General features: G+C 46.3%; 2 protein-coding genes across 2 annotated transcripts in view; both read right to left on the bottom strand.

Moving 5' to 3' along the window:
* Positions 1-2,056: 2,056 nt before the first annotated feature.
* On the bottom strand, positions 2,057-19,553 carry LOC308536314 (E3 ubiquitin-protein ligase HUWE1-like). Its single transcript, XM_081115441.1, has 21 exons — positions 19,423-19,553; positions 18,700-18,914; positions 18,084-18,612; positions 16,896-17,439; positions 15,660-16,263; positions 14,816-14,925; positions 14,547-14,703; positions 13,050-13,182; positions 12,576-12,778; positions 11,903-11,985; positions 10,285-10,381; positions 9,060-9,209; positions 8,398-8,643; positions 8,037-8,154; positions 7,422-7,562; positions 6,195-6,482; positions 5,984-6,089; positions 5,278-5,395; positions 4,787-4,968; positions 4,317-4,507; positions 2,057-3,275 (listed from the first exon to the last, which is right to left on the bottom strand). The coding sequence occupies exons 3-21, from the start codon at positions 18,107-18,109 to the stop codon at positions 3,173-3,175; spliced, it is 3,600 nt and encodes a 1,199-aa protein (XP_080971567.1). The 5' UTR covers positions 18,110-18,612; positions 18,700-18,914; positions 19,423-19,553; the 3' UTR covers positions 2,057-3,172.
* A 48-nt stretch (positions 19,554-19,601) lies between these two features.
* The window catches only part of HUWE1 (HECT, UBA and WWE domain containing E3 ubiquitin protein ligase 1), a 133,406-nt gene continuing 132,184 nt past the window's right edge, over positions 19,602-20,823 (bottom strand). The window contains exon 65 of the mRNA XM_081115440.1: positions 19,602-19,978. Coding sequence (XP_080971566.1) covers positions 19,719-19,978 — 260 coding nt within the window. The 3' untranslated portion in view covers positions 19,602-19,718. The remainder of the gene's footprint in view (positions 19,979-20,823) is intronic.

Here is a 20,823-nt window from a genome sequence, read left to right as displayed (position 1 = left end):
TTCCTCCTGCACTTTCCTACCATCTGCCTCCTTCCCTTCAGTGAATTTCTGGAAAGCAGAGACTTCTCAGTGTTTTCAGTATATGGTAAGTGCTCAATAAAATTCTTTATGATGGGTAATAATTGTTTCCCCAGCCAAGACAGATATGCATCCTAAGTATAGAGCCATAAATCAGTTTATCTCATTTATTTGCATCTGTGGCCCAGCATAATTTATTATTCTTAAATTTGTCCAACTTTGGATGATAAATTTTATGGTCACCCTAATTATAAGAGACGGAGACTAATTTAATAAGGAGATAACCTGTGGTAATCAATGCACAGATCAGTGGAAGAAATTATTAGGGGACAAAAAGACTCATTTAATCTTATCATGTAAGCAGTTATTAGCCTTCATGTAGAATTAGGCCTGCCTGTCATTGACTCCCTGCTACCTACCTTCAAATGCATTGTGAAATTTAACAAGTTGTTTATGAAACTTACTGTGAACTATTTCAGACATATAAAAATCATAAAGCATTATACAGTATAGCATTAAAAGGAACAGTCATATACCCAGTACAGCTTAATAAAACATCACCAATGTAGTTGAAGTCCTCTTCCCAGCTGTGTCCCCATATGGCCCCCCTAGCTCATCCTGAACGTCATGTACTAGTTATACTCATGCATGAGTTTTTATACCCTTCATACATATGGATGTGGTTTTCATGTTCTTGGTACATAAATATGTAGTATTGTTTGTAAGTTGTATTAAAATTTTTATTGATCAGAAACAGAAACATCAGTGTTATTGACTGCCTCCTGCACGCCCCCTACTGGGGAATCAAACTGTGACATCCTGGTTCATAGGTTGATGCTCAACCACTGAGCCCACCAGCTGGGGTGTTGGTGGTAACTTTTAAACATGCCTCATACTTTTTGATTACCATTGGGATTATGCATGTTGATACATGCAATACATTTTAATGTTATTTAGGATTTCACTGTATGATTTTATTACAATTTATACTTGTTGGACAATAAATGTTTACGAGTATTTTGCTCATTATAACCAAGCCTCTTGCTGGTTTAGCATAGTCAAGTTTTACTTGTTTCCTGCTTTACTTCATGGTTAGAACTAGCAGAACAGTGCTAATGGTGATAACTGGCAACCTATGATTCTAGTGTGATGTTGGCTCTTGGTCTGAGTTTACCTTATCAAGGTAGTGTCTTTACCTTTAAGTTACTAGGAATAGTTATTGAGTGTTAGCAAGTGTCTTGTATCTTTTTGATAGGATTTTTCTCATTTCACATTGAGGGGATTATTACACCATACACACATCCCAAAGGCAAATCATACTTGGTCATAAGGTTTTTGTAGTATGCCATTGAGTTAACTTTTATTTCCTTCAGGGTTATTTCACCTGTATGTCCAGCTTCTACACCCAACTCCCAACCCTTGCACCCTTTTCAAATTTAAATGTGAGAGCTTTATTCTACTTTGATTTTCCAAAGAACCAGTTCTTAAGTTGATGGATCAACTCTACTGTATTTCTGCTTATTTATTTTAAAGCCCTGCTGGACTCTCAGCTTCATGTCAGGGCACCACCTTTTGCTTAAGCCCATCCGATAACTGGACTCCTGCTATCTTGATTTAGCTTACTGTCCCCTCCTGAATCTTCATTTCCCCACAGCTTTACCATTCAGCCCAAGTGCCACTGACAATGGAGTCTTCACTGATCTTCCAGTCTAGATCAGGTACTTCTGCTCTGGGAACCAAGGACCCCCTTCCTACATCAGTCATGGAACTGACTAGTCTCTTCCCCTTGAAAGCTCAGTAGCAGGGACAGGGCTGAGTCATCTATCTTCTCAGTCATCAGCAGGGCCAGACAGATAAGTTTGAATTTTGAAAAAAGGGAGAGAATGTTCAGTAGCCATTTGCATTGGGACCAAAGGTATAGGTTAAGAACACACAACTGCTTTCCTAGATCCACACTTTGGGACATGGTCAAGGGGAAAACCTTTATGCAGAGCCTCAGAGAATGAGAAAAACCACACAAAGCAAGCACCACTTGGGGTTATTTTTCTAACTAAACTTTTATTATTTTTTCTTTGGAGGCTGGAACCAAAGTCCTTAGATTGGCTTTAAGGGTTGGATGGAGTAAAAACCACAAGAGATTATTGGGTGATCTGTGAACAGACTGGCAGACAGACAGGCAGACAACAAAACCAAAACAAAATGATGGTAAGACTGTTTTCCTAGAGAGCTTGTCAACTACTTGAAATTTGTTAAAAATAAACTAAAATATTAACAGATGAAATAAAAATCCTAAATTGAGCCCAACTTAAGATTGTTGTAAAGGCTCACCAAAGAAGTTGGTGAGTTCTACTGGTTTGTTCCTCTCGAGCAAGATGCTTTGTCCTTGGTTGCAACACCATCACAACTCCCAAGTGCAGGTCCCATTCTTAAAAAACAGACTCCCCCAGTTCCCGGTGGCTGCGTCTCTCTCCTGACTATAGGAAAACCAACTTTGAAGGAGGAGGATGCGCTGTGGTGACGGCAGAGATGGTTTTCTGGAGCGTCCATTTGGATCTTTTCTCCAGATGTCTAGCACGTGCTCGAGGGTTGTTTTTTTTCTTTTAAGTTTGAAAAAAACTCCATTGTGAAAAGTGAGTTATGAAGAGTGCTCTTTATTTGAAACCTCCACAACACAGACGCCAATCTTGTCTCGCATTGAATCATTAGCTGTGCACATCAACACATTCCAAGCACAAATTAAGAAATGCAAACAGAACAAAAAAATATATATATATATAATTTTTCCCCTATCCAAAGGTTTCAAGTCTCAATGCAGCAAATCCTTCTGAACACAGACTCTGAGGAGCACACTGTTCAAACAGTTGGGACAAATAGGTCCCTGCAAAGGCTACTGCCTTTAAACACATGGGCCGGGGATCATGGACGGCATGGAATGGGGAGAGGAGGTGAGAAAGAGGGCGAGGGAAGAAAGAATGAGCAGGAGAAAGGGAACAGGTATGCACTGGAGAAGGCTGGGGCAGCTGGGACACACACATGGTGAGTTGGTAGATTTCATTTATTGGTATCAACATTTCCTTTCTGGTTCATTTTGTTTTCATCCCCCCCCTTCCCAGGTCCAACAATGGTAGAAAAACCCCACAGTTGTGGGGGCTAACTAGGCCAGCCCAAAGCCTTCAGAGCACTCCTGGATGGCCAATAGTAGCATGTGGCGGAGCTTCTCAAAGCTCTCATAGGCAGGCAGGTCCAGCTGATTAAAACTAGGGAAAAAAGAAAGATTAGTTCCTAATGAAAGATGACAACCAAATCCCTGTGTTCCCATGAGGCCAATTGACCTCTCCCTGAGGGAACCTATTCCTCACCTCTTGTACACTCCCAATTTTGTCCTAGCCTGGTCTGCCCTCCTCTAACTTGGCCCCATTACTGGCCATCAGGCACCTAAAACGTAAACCTGACCCTGTCGCTTAAACACCATGGTCTCGTCTATGGGCTAATGTGCAAGCTACAAGGAGGCATTCAGGGTCACTGGTGATCTGACCCCTGCTGAGTTCTTTAGCTTTGTGGTCCCTGCAACTCGAAATCCGTGCTCCAGCCACACTGAGCCCTGGAATACACTGTGGTCTCATGTGGTGTTTTTTTTTTTTTTTTTAAATATATTTTATTGATTTTTTACAGAGAGTAAGGGAGAGAGACAGAGAGCTAGAAACGTCGATGAGAGAGAAACATCGATCAGCTGCCTCCTGTACATCTCCCACTGGGGATGTGCCCGCAACCCAGGTACATGCCCTTGACCGGAATGGAACCTGGGACCCTTCAGTCCTCAGGCCGATGCTCTATCCACTGAGCCAAACCGGTTTTGGCACATGTGGTGGTTTTTATCTGCACTGTCTCCTCAGCCCCACTGTGAGTCTGGGCCAACTTTTGACCTCAGACATCAGCCTCTCCAAAAACCCACCAAATGGGAGCTGCTCCCTGGGGCAGGGTAGCCAGAGGCAGACCAGAGTTCCCGACCTTGGGTAAGGGCCTAAAGTTGGCATATATGCAAGCTTCATCTAAATCAGGGGTCCTCAAACTACGGCCCGCGGGCCACATGCAATACAAATATTGTATTTGTTCCTGTTTTGTTTTTTTACTTCAAAATAAGGTACGTGCAGTGTGCATAGGAATTTGTTCATAGTTTTTTTTTAAACTATAGTCCGGCCCTCCAACGGTCTGAGGGACAGTGAACTGGCCCCCCTGTTTAAAAAGTTTGAGGACCCCTCATCTAAATGCTGAAAAGAAGAACAAACTCTTTTGCTTACCATGTGTGAGCTGAAGGCAGGCGATCTGTGGACCTGTCATCTCGATGAATCTGAAACTTCTGAATTCCATTCATGCCTTCGAGGGCAGCAAAGCCTTGCAGGGGTACCTTGGAAGTACCCGTGACAAATTGGAGGAACTTGGCACGGTCAGCTTGGTCAAAAGAACGCAATGCTCTCCAGAACCACTGAATCTGCAGGAAGGGACACAAGAAGCCAGTGTTAGACAGAGAGCTCCTAGAAAAAAGGGGGGATGGGACTTGGAATCTAGGCAAGTCTCTTCTGTAAGATGGGTTTCAGTTCATTCACAGGATGAGCAAGAACATCACCTAAAAATGCGATCCAGAGAATGAAGAGTTACACATAGGTAAGTGGTCATCCATAGCGCCCTTCCCTTAAGAGCACTGCTTTATCTGGTGTCAAACTAGCACTGCTTAGGGGTGAAGGGGCAGGGAATGCCTGCAACAGCTCACCTGAATAGAGTTGGATTGGTATTTGTGGTATTCAGTGTTGGATTTCAAATCATCAATGTCGATTGTAGGCAGTCCTGATATGAGCAGCTCTAACTCCTGCTCAGTGAAGATGGAAATGAGGCGCTTTGGAATGATCTCATAGAAGCCTTCTAAGAAAGCCGCCAGCTGTTTGCGGATGGCTCCTGGAGAGAGAACCAACAAGCCACATGGAATCTGAACCCACACAAGTGTTAGAGGTCAGAAATCCCCCCAATCTAGCCCATGCTGCTACTAGGATGCTGATTGGACTGCCTGCCTTGCCTGCCACTGTATTTCTGGGCCCCCATGAGGGTAGAGGAAAGGAAATATTTTTGGTTAAGTTTTAGATTCCTTTTGTGCAAGGTACTTTTGGCTGCCATAGGGGAAAAGAGGAAATGATGTGTGTAAAATGAAGTGAGACCTGACCAATTCCCATATTGAGCAACAATAGGCCTAAGGGACATTTCCCCTACCTGTCATTCTCATCTGGCACACCAGGTGTACATACTCCTTCTTATTCTCCTCTGTTACCAAGATGTTGGCCCCATTGGGTTTGAGGTCACGAACTTCACAGACTCCAAACTCTTGGACCTAGAACACCCAAAACATCAATCATATATATCAAGCTTGGTCTAGGATGGGGTTTATATAGATACCTGGGAACATACCCTAAATTCTTTGTTATGTCCTGGGCAGAGAGACAAAGTAAGGTCACGAAAAAAGTGATTTTTCTCATGAGGTCATAATTTCCTAACAGGAAAAGGCCAAGGTAAAAGGGGAAAGAGGGTATGGCTAATACATGTAACATAACATAACACAATCTTTACAGAAAACAATTTGGTGGAAGAGTAACCTTAAAAATTTGTTTTCATTTGTATAATTTTTCTACAATGAACTACTTTGGGAATGGAGAGTAACACTCTGGAGTAACATGTTGTTTTCTATAAGGGGGAAACCAGGAAACAGTCTGGATTGTTTTACAAATTTTGGTTTTTCTGTTTGTGATGTCTCATACAAATACCCATTGCTCTCTACCAGATGGGAAATGGGGCACGGGATTTTAAGAAGTCAAGATACTTCCTTAAAACCATGAAGTTATCCAATGCCAAGTCAAGGGCGATCCAAAATGGGTTTCCTAGACAAGCTGGGATGTGCTGCAGTCAGGATTTCCTGACCTACCTCAGTGCTGAAGGTAAGGTCATAGCCTAGAGTGGAGACATCATTTTCCAGCAGATAGACAAGGCCTTGGTAGAAGTGGTAATCTTCGCTTTCCATATCCGTATACCTAGAAAAACACAATTAGACAGGGTCATGGGTTGAGGTGGAGAGGCAGCATAGGGGCAGGACACAAATAAAGGACCCGATTCCCAGGACTGTGCCACATCCTCACCTGACAGACTTGCCCAAGATGTGTTTGTAGAAGGAGCGAGTGAAGTAGCACTCCAGGAGGCGGTTGTCATATACAGCTTTGGCCACAATGCGTCCAACAAACTTAAAGTAGCTGAGGTGGTTGGGGTTGCAGTGGGAAGATGGATTGATGGTGTAGGTGACCCGGTCTCCAGGTGAGGTACGGAACAAGGCATACATAGGGTTAAACATCTCCCGAGAGATGATCATATACCACTCCCGCAGGAGCCCTCCAGCATCCTGCCCTTCTTCTCCTTCAAACACTATATACCTGTGTTAAGAGAGGAGAAAAAGATGTGCAGAAAGCCCAGGACAGAGCCACTCACTTATACAGCATGACCCAAGTGAACGAGTGACTGGAGCAGTGGCCGGGGAGTGTAAGGTCACAGGACAGGGTGCCAGGAGAGCCCAGAGGAGGGCACTGGGACAAAAAAGGGCATCATTGATACATGTCCTGAAGTGCCAGTAAAGGCTGACCGATATTCCAGAAAACACCAATGGGAATGGTAGAGAGGCCTAAATGAGACCTCACTTAGGGGAAGTAGGGAGTGGTTAGGTGGTGTCAGAGAAGAGAGTGCTGCACCAAGTCCAATGTCAATAAGGAGTTGGTAGTGGAAGAGTAGGGCCCAGTCTGTCTTAGAAGCCTCTCTGGCTTCCTGTGTGATGACAGGGATAGCAAGCCCATGCCACGAGGGAGAGGAGGCATCCAGTTCCTTAGTTTAGGAGCACCTGAACTGCTCCAATAGGTCTGTCCTCACATTGCTCCTGTGACATCTGGCATTACAAACTGCCAATCTCCTCGCGGTGGCTTCAGAATCACCAGTGAGCAGTATTTCCCCCAGCCCAAGGTACCATTTGCTCAGTAGGTGTCCTGTTCCTAGTAACAATGGGAAACTCTCTCTGCAAAGCCATCAGGTCTATCTTTATAAATGCCAAAGACTCTTCTGGCTGGGAATTGTTGGGTAGCTCAGCCCAAGGGACAGTAGAAGATCAGTCTTCTGAGACCAGGCCAAGAAGATGGGGGAGGCAGCTCACTGTGCTGATATCAGCTGGATTCCAAATGGAAATTCCTTGTGTGTGTGTGTGTGTGTGTCGGGGGCAGCACCTCCCTATATTCCTCTGCACATCTGAGGCCTGAGTAAGCCTTCACTACGGCGGAGGAATGGCCCCCACCCTCCCATCTTGTCTGTTCTCTGCTCTGAGCTCTTACAATCGATTCTTCATTTCTTCAGGGGATTTCCGATGCAGCTCACGATAAGAGTCTTCAAAGACATGGTCACGGCGGACATGCACAGCCATGTCCTCTTTCCGGAGCCCTTCGTCCAAACGCTCCAGCTCTTGGCGGAAATATCTGGGGAGGTAGAAAAAGAAGGAAAACAGGATTAGGGTGGCAGAGCAAACTTCTGTTTGCCTCATTAGAATGAAGACTCACAATGACACTTTCCCTATCCTCCAATTACTCTGATTCCTGCTCCCCACCTGTTTCCCTGGGGAAATGCCCAGTAGTTGGGAGAGACAGGTCATTTACTACCAACTCTCATTTCTCCCATCTCTACCAAATAAGGGCCCACAGAAACTGTAGCAAGTAAGCATGTGTAGTGCACAGGAAGGAAAAGCAGGGGAGACAGGAGTGTTCAGGAGGCCTCCTGCGCCCCCTGTGCACTATGGCTACCTGCACCTCCTATATTACCTTGATGAATGGAATGGGACTTTAGGAAAACTGCTTTCTCAGGAAACAATGCCCCAGGAGGAACTCTGGCTCCTTTCTGGGAGGGGAGAAACTACTTGGAGAGTTCCCACCCCCACCAACATCCAGGGCACATACTTGCGCTTGACATCGAAGTCGAGGACACGAATGTAGTCTACCAGGACAGCAAAGGGCCCGTCAGCGAGGTGGGTAGTAGACTGCCGTAGGATCTGGTTTAACACAGTGCGGTGAGTCTCTGAGGGGAGAAAGGACAGCAGGAATCAGCATATCATGAGTCCCAGAAGACTGGATGACAGCCATCCAGCCAGTAGGTCTTTCTTTCTTGTTTCAGGGAAAAAAGGTAGTGTGACACGCAAGTGCTACCAGACAGGCCCTCCCTCACTAGCCTCACTTTCCAACCAACACACACATACACACAGCTAAGGATAAAATATACAGCAGAGCCCTCTACATTTGGGGGCCTAAGAGTTCCCTGTACCTGCAAAGCGAAGGAACTTCTGCGTGTCGGGGGGCAGGCTTGAGGAGATGTGCATAGATGAGGGCTCCCGGGAGAAGAACGGGTCAAGGGAGGAAGGCGTGGCTGGGGTCAAGGGGGCCGGGGAGAGGGGAGGAGGCTCATCCTTGATGTGCGCCAGCTGGCTCTCGCGGGTGTCTCGAACAGGAGGCTTGCTCTCCCGCTCTGTGGCATGGACCAGAAAGAAGGCCTCCACGGCAGGCTGTAGCACTAAGGGTAGCAATGACAGGGAGGTGACATTTTTACAAACTTCAACATACAAACCTCTTCTTTTATATTATATATAATCTAGTTACAAAAGTACAATATAGAATAATTGAAACTTGCAGGAGAAATATAATGGTAGAATAAAAAAGTGAAGCCAAAGAGCACATCAGAGCTTCCTTGAGGCCAAAGAAAAATGGCCAACCAGTTGTACAGAGTCCCCTGGTCTAAAAAGTAAAATATACCAGCCATAGAAAGAGAAGAAAAACATTTTTTTCCTGACACTTAAGTCAGAGAAAAAAAACTCCTTTCCTTCGAATCCTCATTACAGAGACACTGAGAAAGAGGGGTGACCTGGAAGAAAAGTAAGCAGGCTAAAGGGGCCGCAGAGCAGGTTAGTGTGCCCTCAGGCCACCACTCACCTAGCACCGCATGCTGGTCATGAGATTCCTCCAGTTCCTTTAGACACTCGCCGAGCATGTCCCATAGCTCATCCAAGCTCAGCTGCTCACTGAGCAGGGGTAAGTCAGGTGGCCTCTCCTCCTTCTCCCCCTGGGAGTTTCCGTCTGAGCCTACAAGGCACACACAGGAGAGTCAGAAGGGCTTTGAGGTTGTCCCTTCATTTCGATTTTCCAAGACCAAACATGCAGATCAAGTAGAGTGGCCCACTGGCCATAGAGTAATAGGGAGCAACATCTGGAAGCAAGCTCTAGTCCTACACTGAATGATATCTGAATTTAAATTAAGATTAACACAATAAAAAAATGGTTCCTTAGTTGCACTAGCCAAATGCAGGCTACTGAAATAGTAGCCACTGCAGAAAGTTCTACCAGATAATGCTGGTCTACTTACTTCCTAATTAATTCTCAGAGTACCTGTGGATTATTAAATTATCTAATATAGTTAAAAAAATGGATGTCCCTATAACACTATCCCAAAGGAATGTGTTAAAAAGGTTCCAAAAAGTATTCATGTGCAATTAGTCTTCAGAAATGCTGTTAGTAACAGCATCCACTGTGTGCCAGGTCTGCTCTAACACTATATACACATATTAGCTCATTTAATCCTAACTATGAACATCCCTATTTTAAAGAATAAAACGGAAACAAAGAGAAGTTTGCCTCAGGTCCCAGAGCTAGTAAATAGGGGGGCAAGATTCAAATACATGCTATCCCCATGCATATCATACCATAGTTTCTTTTAAAAAAATATTTTTATTGATTTCAGAGAGGAAGGGAGAGGGAGAGATAGAAACATCAATGATGAGAGAATCATTGATTGGCTGCCTCCTGCACGCTCCCTACTGGGGATTGAGCCCGCAATCCGGGCATATGCCCTGACTGGGAATTGAATCATGACCTCCTGGTTTATGGATCAACACTCAACCACTGAGCCACATCAGCTGGGCTATCATAGTTTCTTTACTACAGGAATTGCAACATGTATTGTGAATCTGAGACGAGAGTGAGGTGATTACGGTTAGTGATCCCGGTTGGTAATTGCCTATTAACATGCTACAGAAAACAGTGTTTGCTTGAACGAATTGGAAACACTGAGTGTATATTTTCTCAAGAGCAGGAACTCCAGCAGACATTCCATGAAGACTGACTTCTTTTTCCTGGGCTGGAAATGAGAAGCAGTACTGACCAGTGGACTGAGTATCCTGGGTACTGGGAGACGGCTGGTCCACATCCATGGGTGATTCCTCCCTCCGGACAGAACCTTCTGACTGGCTTGACTCCGACTGGATAAAAGGGAGACAAAGTCACTTAAAGGGCGCAACTCTGCATTCTTCAGGGACAGGCTAGGGCTGGTCCTACCACTTCTCATATATCATAGGCTTAGAAAGAAGCTTCCTATATCTGGTCAGGAAACTCTACCTCTCTAGGATAAAATAATGGCCTTCCCACCTCCTTTGCTGTCCTCCACCCTGAGCTAGCAAGCTCCCTCCCTGGATGCCTGCCTGCGTTGCCTCAATTCCATTCTGGACCTATGTCTAGTCATACACTAGCCTCTTGGACACAGACTTTTAAGATTTCTTCTTGGGACAGTTTACATGTGTACATAAATATGAAACTTGGATGGGCAGAAGGGAGGTTTATTCTTTATTCACAAAAGGTAAAATAAGCTCGGCCAGCGTGGCTCAGTGGTTGAGCATTGACCTATGAAACAGGAGGTCACGGTTCGATTCCCAGTCAGGGCACATGCCTGGGTTGTGGACTCAATCCCCATTGTGGGGTGTGCAGGAGGCAGCCAATCAATGATTCTCTCTCATCATGGATGTTTCTCTCTCCTGCTCCCTTCCTCTCTGAAATCAATTAAAACAATATTTTTTAAAAAGGTAAAATATTAGGGGAATTAGTGCAACCTTTGATGGGTGGGATTATTTAAAAAGACAACGTTGGTGGTATCACGTGTGGGAAAAGGACTGGGCAGAAAAAAATACTCCAGAATAATAGCTCTCTATTATTTTCCTGCTTGAGTCAAGGCCTTCAAGTTCTAGGCTGTTCCCAGCATGTTCAATGAACTCATACTGTATAATAGTATTTATAGAAAGGAAAACCAGGCCCCAGGATACCTTTTATCCTGCATCTTGGGAAGGTGACTTGCATGTTGCAAGGACAGGAAAACAATGAGTGCCACAGCATACATACATGATGCCAGGCCTTTCCTGTAGCCACTCTGTGCTGGGATCCCAACAATGAGCTGGCTACCTAGGAACCTGAAGGTTTCCTCCTAAAAGGGCCTGAGTGCCTAAGTGCCAGGGGAATATGGAGAGCAGAGGCAGAGGTCAGGGTGGAGGGAACAGCCGTAGCCAGAAGAGGCTACATAGGATGTGTACCAAGCTTGGGGGACTTCCAGGGGCAGGATTCCTGAGATGTCTCTGATGTACCTGAGTTGTTCCATGAGACTGAAAAATCTTCATCCCACATCCCCTCAGAACCCAGACATTTAGCATTATGCAGTTTGCAAAAGCGCCACTGTTGACGGGATAGCTGGGAGTGGGGTATGATGGCCAAGCTTTAAAATTAAATCAAACCAAACCAAACCAAACCAAATCAATGAACAAACAGTAAAGAAAACAACAAAAAAGTAACTCTGTTATCCAGAGCATTTATATAGCAAACTTAATGCAAAAGCATACAAGGTAAGGGCAGTGAAACCCCACTGATGATGGGGGAGAGACAAATGAATGAGGGGCCACAGGCATCATGCTAACCGTTGCTGCTTGTTGCTGTCTCCGCGCCCTCTGACCCTCACGTACCATTTGTATAATGGCATCAGCCTCAGCCTCCAGCTGCCGAACAGCTGCCTGGATGCTGCTAGCTGAGCCTAACCCGGAGGAACCTGGGAGAAAGAAAGAAGGCAAGCTATAAAATGTAAAAAAAGGGAATGCCCAAAACTCTCCCATCTCCTGGGCTGCCACAGGGCATCTTGCTGAGGCCTGAGCTGTAGCTCAGGCAGCTTCAGAGTGCTCATCATTAGGCACTAAGGGCTACTGTTACAGACAAGGGCAGTGTACACGGTGCTAGGCAGATGGATGGTAGCAGGTGAGAGGGTTCTGTGGGACAGGAGGAAAGAGAGGATTTGGCAAGCCATGGCTGAGGCAACATGGCTGCAATGTATTAGTTAGGAGTGATCAAGGAAACAGAAAGGAGGCACACTCAGTGAGTTAAATTTTGTTCGTCAAAAGATCCACCCTCAATTTCTTTGCCAGATTTCCACTCCCCCTTAATTCCTACTTGCACTAATGCATTTCCTATGCAGGCAGCTTGAGGGAGATACAGAATGCAGCCATCAACATGTTAAGAAAGAATCATCACTTCCCTTTGGAAAGGTGAAACAGGAAGGAGACATGACATTAAGTCCTGCCCTCCAGGGACTCTGGGTTCTCCACCACCAACCCTGCCCCTCAATTGGACACTCCAATTCCATACCTAGCCTGCCTGTCTGCTTGGCTTTCTTGTTAGCTCGGCGCGTGTCGTCCCGCAGCTGGATGATGACCTGCAGTACTCTCAAGAAGAACTTCTGGGTAGATGTCTTGGATGTCAACATGGACATAGAAGGCAGCTGGAGCTCCCGGCCACCCAGAGGTCGCTTCTGAGATGCCACAATTACCACATTCTCAGCCATGTCAAACCTGGATAGTGTAGAGGTGGCTTGCGTATACCGACAGCACCAAAGCATAAACACTCAGAGCAAGCAGGGCTTTCTGGAGTCAACCAGAGGAGTAAGAAATCTCATGAGGACGAAAAAATAGGGCCAAATGTGTATAGGACAGATAAGGAAATCTGCCCCAGGGGGCGGGGCGGGGGGGGGGGGCGGGAACGACCATCAGGAAACCAGCAAGAGCCACCTTTCAGCATGTCCCAGATTCCAGTCCCACAGCCGAATGGGCAGCTAGCACCCACCTGCTCTGCATTTTGCCTTTAAGCTTTGTGGTTTGTGGCTGCTCCTCAGGAAGGCCATCAGGGGAGAGGGTCTCACATTGGGCTCGCCGCTGCTGTTCTAGGTTGTATTCCCGGAGCTCAGCCAGAAGGGTACCTGGGTAGGTGGGAGGAGCCAGCAAGTGTTCAGAGACTTTCCCAGTGAAGCAGCTGAAAGCCAAACTTTTCTAAGAAACCTGTCCAGGGCATTCTTTTTGCTTTACAGAGAACCTGAGGTGAGCAGGAATTTTGCTTTATGCATCTGTTATGCAAGCTCTGGATCAATCACCCACCCAGGGACCACCAATTTACCTGGTCTCAAGAATCTGCTGAATCTGCACGAAGCACAGCTCAGTGCAAAGAGGAAAATTATCTGTTTTGCGGCCTGTATACCTCTTGAATGTCTGAGGTTTTTGTGGTGACCTCAGGCAAGTTACCCATCTTAATACAACTAATACTGCCTAACCTCACAAGGCTGCTTTGAGAATTAGGAGTAATTGTGTAGTAGAGGGCCTAGGACAGGGATGGCGAACCTTTTGAGCTTGGCCTGTCAGCATTTTGAAAAACCCTAACTTAACTCTGGTGCCGTGTCACATCTAGAAATTTTTTGATATTTTGCAACCATAGTAAAACAAAGACTTATATTTCTGATATTTATTTTATACATTTAAATGCCATTTAACAAAGAAAAATCAACCAAAAAAATGAGTTCGCGTGTCACCTCTGACACGCGTGTCATAGGTTCGCCATCACTGGCCTAGGACATTGCCTGGGCCATGGGTGTTGAATAAATGGTAGCAGTTAAGACAGGTCAGAGGCCTCTTTCAGATGAACCTTACAATTCTTAGTCCAATCAATTCTCTTATCACCTTAGTTCCAGGGACATTTATGAAAAGGAAGTAACTAAGCAGGCAGCTGTTATCTAGGGAGGGCCATGATTGGCATGGAGGTGGGAGAGAGCAAAGAGACTCTATTCTGCAAGAAAAACGTGGCTTGACTCTTTGATTCAATCTCTTCACCATCCTGGATTTTAGTTTCTTTCCTGGCAAAACTCAAAGGAAAACTAAAACTAGGTAATGTACAAGTGGTCTTAGAATTAGTGTATCTTCAAAACTGCACAAAGGCAGAGGGTATTATTTTGACTCTTGATACCTGAGCCTGATCACAGTGCAGGCACATCTCTGAGCTGACAAAGCGGCCTCAGCAGGCTCGCCAGAGCACTCTTAATGGAGAAATAAAAGGGCACTGCCAGTCCTACACATGCTCATTTGCCTTAAGCATGGATTACTACCTACCATGTGCCAGGCACTGGGGATGTAGAGAGAAGCCCAGCCTGGCTCTTTTAGAACTGAGCAGAAGAAAGTAGACAACAGCCCAGTACTATCAGAGATGTGACAGAAGAGATCATGGGGGCTGTGCTATAGAAGCATAGGACTTTGATTTAGCTTAGAGATTTAGGGAAGGCTTTACTGCCATTATTACCTATCTGTTTACAAAGGGTATAACCCAGGTGGCGGGCTCCATTCAGTAGCAGCTTGAGAACAGTGTCCCGAGTCCCAGGGTCCCCTCGAGAGAGCTGCAGTAACACATTAGCTGCATCCTCTAGGCCTTCTTCAGAACATGAGTGGGATGTTAACACCTGGGAAATAGAAAGGAGAAAGAGTGAGCCCCAATTTGAGAACTAAAACCTTATCCACCCCTATCTACCCTTTCTCCCCAAACCATGGGAGACAGGAAGAGTTTGTACTCACCTCCACAGAGAGCTGTAGTTGGTTTTCAGTGAGGCCCGAAGATACCATCTTAAAGTCTGCAGTGCCCATATCACCCCCCTTTGCTGGAGATTTGCTGGACTTAGTAGCAGCTTTGAGGAAATAGACGGACACTGTTGTAAGCCTCTGAGACTCACATGCCAAAGACTTAAAAGCGGCAGAAACAAGGAATCACACTGAACTGTCCAGGACTTCAAAATGGAAACGTAGTGAAAATGAAGATCCGCCCACCAAAGCCAAATGATTTGAGATGCCAAGTACTCTTATGACTGTACCTTTTAAAGTGACAAAGAATCCCAGATGTTTCTCTCAACTGTTGCCCTACTAGCAAAATCCCCTCTTCAAAACCTACTTCTTCACATCATGCTTACTAGTCTACTGTAGTGTTCACTCCCTTCACTTCCTGGACCAGCCTGGCTATTCTATTCTACTCTGGTTCACATTGTATTCTGCCTGTTCTTGAACTCTTTCCTCTAAGAACTAACACCCTCAACCATGCTGGAAAGGCTGGGAGTTCTTTGAAGATAGGATCCTTCTCTTTCCTCCTTTTGTTGCTTACCTAGGAGAAGCCACATTCAGTGAATGCCTGCTGGTCCTCACAGGAGTGTGTGTGTGTGTATATTTGTGTGTGTGAGAGTGGGGGATGCAGAGAAGAGGAGGGGAGGAGCAGAGAGAGAACTGGGACTAATGAAGGTGAGATTGAACACATTTGGGTCTCACAAACACAAACCAAGCCGATCACTCTCACTTAGGGAGGAATAACTGGATGGGAAGTGGGGGGTGAGGTGGTATACACACCCCATTCCCAGCCTACATCCACACTCACCTGAAACAGTAGTGGTAGCAGTCGTGGGGGTAATCACTGTGGTTGAAGGAGCTATGGTAATGGTAGAAATAGCCGTGGCAGTAACCAGGGCTGGAGCAGAAGTGACAGGGGTAGTTGCAGCAGGGATAGTGGGCATGTTGGAGGCGACAGTGGTAGTGGTAGTAGACGTGGTTGAGGTGGCTGCAATGGTGGAGGAAGCACCGTTGCCAGAATTAGCCTGTGTTTCCGACACTTTGTTTTCTGGGAGAGCAATTGAGATGAGAGAAAGGAGTCTGAGGAGTTTCTCTGTTAAGAGAGAGCTTCGGCGGATGACTGGGTGTGACAACATGTTCATGAGCTGCCCTAGTGGAGAGGCCTCCAGGCTGTATGGGGAGGTTTCCCCCTCATTCCCAGTGCTCACTGGCACTGACTTCACGGAGTTCTTGCCTTTCCGGCTGACATTCATGTTGTCCAGTTTCACCAGTAAGTCCCAGAAGTCTGTGCAAATGCCACTGCTGGAGGACTGTGAAGAGCATGGGCTGCAGGCCTGCTTACCGCTCTTTTCCCGATCGTTCTCACAGTTTGTTTCTTTGGTCCGCTGCTGTGTGAAGTGGCTGGGAAACACCTGCAGGGAATAGAAAAACAAGCTTGGTCCAGGGGTCTACATAGGAAACATGTCTTCCTGACAAGGAATGACACCTGGTTTTTAGGCTTGCCACTCCTTTGGACAGCTTTGGTAACACAGGAGATGTCATACAGTTTTATCCAACTGATGGCAAAGCAGCCTAGAAAGAAACAAGGGCTTTGTAGGGAGAGAGGATTAGTAAACTTCTGGAGCATCAATCTCTATACTTATAAAATGGGAGGACACTTACACTGCCTTGTGAAATCAAGACATCGTATAGTTTGCATAGTTCTTGGCGTAAGATGGGCCCTTAACAAATGACAGCAATGCTTATTAAAAAGAGGACTGTACTAAGTAAGTTCTAGGTGCAGTCAGCTCCATCACTTACTAGCACCCAACAGAGCCACCACTAAAAATGTCTGTAAAATGGAAATAATACAGTCCGCTGAAGGTTGTTTTGACGATTGAATGGGATAATGCATAAAAATTGCAGAGTGAAAATAAAACCCTCCCACAAAGTTATTTACTGGACAATTGCCCAGAAACAATACAGACTTCAGCAATATTTCACCTAGGCTGTGGCTACCATCCCTCTTCCAACCCCAGGAGTAGGGTTCCTTCAAGCTCCTCACCTTGGCCAATTGAATGAGTGTGTCCAGAACGTGTCTGCAGACAACAGGAGCAGCCTGGGGGTGGATGTGGACAGTAGAGCCACTGCTTGCGTGCTTCTCAGTATGTTTGCGCCCACCTGAACGCTGGATCTGGAATATGTTAGTCCTGCAGCCTAGGGCTGCATCCATGGATACTGAGAGCCAGGAAAGCTGGTTGGAGCTTTTAGACTCCATCTTGTGCAGCAGGTCCAGGGGTCGGTTTTCATGGCTGCCAGACCCACAGCTCTTGCTTGACTTTTTGCCCTTTTCCTCACTTGAGAGCTTGGGTGTTTCAATGCATAGCTCACTCTCACTGCTGCGCTGCAAGATGGACAGCAGGCTGCGTATGACCCAGTGACGGGTCTGGGCATGGTAGCAGAGATTTCTCAGTACTCGGTGTAGACGGCTAGTATTTAGCTTTGGTTCATCCACAAAGAGTAGGACCAGGAGACAAGACAGAGCTTCGTGGTCCAGAAGGAGCCGTCCTCTGAGGCGGAGCAGAGTGTCCACATTACTGCCAGAAGGCCTGGAAGAGAGCAAGGTTTCTGGGTTAACACTTCAACAATTTCCTCAAGGGGCTGCCTGCAAAGACTAGAGAATCACCCATTTTTGAGATAACAAGAGGCTCAAACAGGCTTGTGATTTGTCCTACATCCCACAATGACTGAGAAGAGAACAGAGATTCTGTATTATCAATTGGTAAAATCAGACTGCACCTAAAGTCTTAGGAGACGATGCTTATTTCCACCTTCTTTAGACTACCAGAGGGTTATCTGCTGTGTAGGTGGGAACTGATCACTCCCTTCCCATTGGACTCCACTCTACTTCAGCCTGGTTAATAACAAACTCCTACTCCCACAGCCTAGACACTAAAATTTCAAAGGCAAGTGGCTCATCGTTTTACTATCTGCATGGGAGGCAAGTGACTTTTCCTTGTTACCATCACAGCTAGTGCTAGCCAACCTTACTGTGTGATTATGGTCTATACTACTAGCTACACTCAACTAAAAGTGTGGCTTTATGAAGGGGGAGTCCAAAGCTCTGGCTCCCTCACTCATTTAAGGAAATACCCTAGGGAGATCTTCCAGCCTCTCTACTTACATATTAAGGGAGTTGGACTAGTTGTAGATGTGAGAGGTGGTACAGCAAGGTGAAAAGAGACAAAAGTACCTGTTATGGCTGCTGCTACCCCCCATCTGGAAGGTACCACCTCTCTGCACTGCAAGGCGAGTGTACTGGACCCCACGGTTGCCACTCAGGCGACTGGTGAAAGCTGACAGGAAAGAAAAGGAAATTGAAATTGGGAAGAGGGGTGGTGAGCTAGGTCCAGGTAACGCAAAGGCAAACAACAGATCCTTATGCGGCCAAAGTTTGACATTCCAGAGCCCTCCCACTGCCTACTCTCCATACCCGGGCTTCGGAGAATAGCAGAGAGAGCAGAGGTGCTGCTGTGACCAAAGAGCCGCTCGTGCATGAGCTGCCGCTGTCGGGCTTCCTGCTCTCGCCTCAGAGCTTGAGCCTCAGCTGCAATGTCCGGTGGCATCACAGCCAATACGCTGTCCTCCATGTCCTCCAAGACACTACGGCGCAGGTCTGAGGGCAAAGTCTGGATGAAGGTCACAGGGTCCATGGGGGTGTCTGAGCTGGCATTCTGTGCTAGTTCCCGTCGCTGTTGCTCAGCCCTCTGCTGTGCCAGCACCTATTTGAGTAGAAATAGTCAATGGAGGTGGGGGTGGGGATAGCCATGGCCAGGCAGCCTGGCTTCACCAGCTTCCCGCTCACATACTTCCTCCTGGATGGCTGGAGGTAGGGCGGCCAGGAACTCAGGGCTCACTTCGGTCACGCCAGGATTTGCAACCACTGCAGGAGTTGAGCTATTTGTGGAGGGGGCAGGCCGGGTGGGTGGACGGATGCCAAGCTGGTTTTGTAGCACTTCCCGGCGGATGTCATCGGGCAGAGCAGCCAGAAAAGAGGGGTCCACACCTTCGGGAAGACTGATACCTGAAGGGAGATGCAAGATGTAAAGGAACTCACAGCACCTCTACTGATGCCTAAGATGTAGCTGAAGGAAAGAAACCTATGGCCTTGTTTGAAGAAACCAGCCTTTTGTCCTCACTGCATGCAAAGGCCCACCCACCTTTCTCAGGCTCAGAATAGCTCTTGTTCTGTGCCAGGTTGTGTGTGCAAATTGTCACTTAAGCTTCATCAAGAACCTATCACGTAGTTATTATCAATCCCTCAGTATCAAGAAGATCAGAGAAGTTACGTAATGGCCCAGGTCCTAAAGGCAGGAGGTGGCAGAGGGGGATTTGAGCAAAGATCAGTTTGACTCTAAAGCCTGGGCTCAATCCATTACGCAGTTTCATCAGACCCTTACTGCTGGTTCTCCTCCAATACATACGCCTGCCAACCATCTGAATAGAACCATTTGGTTGGTGGGCATTTCCATGCCAATGGCTACAAGAAGCTGAAACAAGCCCAGGATAGCCTGAGCTCACATGTGGCTCACCTGCAAGGGGATCTTCCTCTTCACTGCTTGTTGAAGGCAGTGGCTCTTCTAAGATTCCCTGGGAATCTCCTCCAGAAATGCCCACAGCAGACTCTCTGGTGGAAGAACTCTCAGAGGATGCAGGGGTAGAGCTAAAGGAAATCATTTTCATGTTGTTCTCTGTATCATGTTTTCTATTTATAAAATATGCCTACAATACCCCTTTCTCAGCATATGCATTAGTTTTAGTTAACAAGTAGGAATGTGGCTTGAAATACCCACCAACACATCCTGCCCTCCTCTTGCTCACATAATGCTTACCTGTTCTCACCGGACTGGGCAGGTTCCCCTGACCTATCACCCCTGCCTTGCACTTCTGCCACAACTGGTGGGGCATCCCCAGAAGTAGAGCTGCCTGCTGTGGGCTGCTCAGAACTGCCAGCTGCTGAGGTGTCACCCACAGCCTCCTCTAGGGTACAGGAAGCCAGGCTGCTGGTGTCCATGGGAGAGCCTTCCAGTTGACTGCTGACAGCTGTCAGTGCATCAGAATCTTCAGCTCTCTCTGGGGAAAGAGAGGCTAGGAGGAAGTCACATGGAGAGGTTAGATCTCTGCCTGGAATTAAGAAGCAGCCAGATCAGACCTCTCACTTCTTTACCTTCATGCCACGATAGTCTGTGTTCCCCCTCAATTTCATCTACTTTAATAGGCTCAGCTCTAGTCCCTTCTATCACCTGCTGAACATTTATGGGGTTCCAGGCATGCCTGTGAAACATCTTTCCTAGGCACCCCAGGTCAGGGATCCTGTCACTTGCAGATTTTCCCACAGGCACTATATGTACATGCATATTGGTTCTATTTATCTCAACAAACAAGGTTTTTTGAAGGAAAAAAACCCCTATATCTTAAGGCTTTTCCAGAGCACATCACAGACAGCATAGTTCAGAGCAGTGATGGCAAACAGGTTTCAATTTATCCTGTTGGAACACTGCTGAGAATTTTCAGGCCCCATTTCACACCAATAGGAAACAGTGCCATGAGATAAATTATATCTGCCAGGATGGGAGAGCTATACGTGTGGGGTTATGTGCTTGCCATCCCTAGAACTATGGAACGAGAGCAAGCTTTAGTCACACAGATCTGAGTTTTAATCTCACCTCAACTACTTACTGACCTTGGGCTAATTATTTCACTTCTAAGTTTCAGTTTATTCACGGAGATAACACCATCTACTTTGGAGGGTTATTTTAAAAGAAGTAAATAATAAGCCCAGCATGATAGCCTAGGAACAGAGTGATCACTTGATGACACAGACAAGAAATCTTAACTTTAGCTAAGAAAGCTAATGTGCAAGCTAAGATTCTACTATTTGGGGACTTGAGTTTTTACTATTTCTCTAAAGTAAGAGAGGAAAGAGAAACTAC

The sequence above is a fragment of the Myotis nattereri genome, assembly GCF_964212035.1.
Source record: "Myotis nattereri genome assembly, chromosome: X".
Taxonomy (NCBI): Eukaryota; Metazoa; Chordata; class Mammalia; order Chiroptera; family Vespertilionidae; genus Myotis; species Myotis nattereri.
Note: the sequence above shows the minus strand (reverse complement) of the source record. Positions and strands in the feature narration are given on the sequence as shown.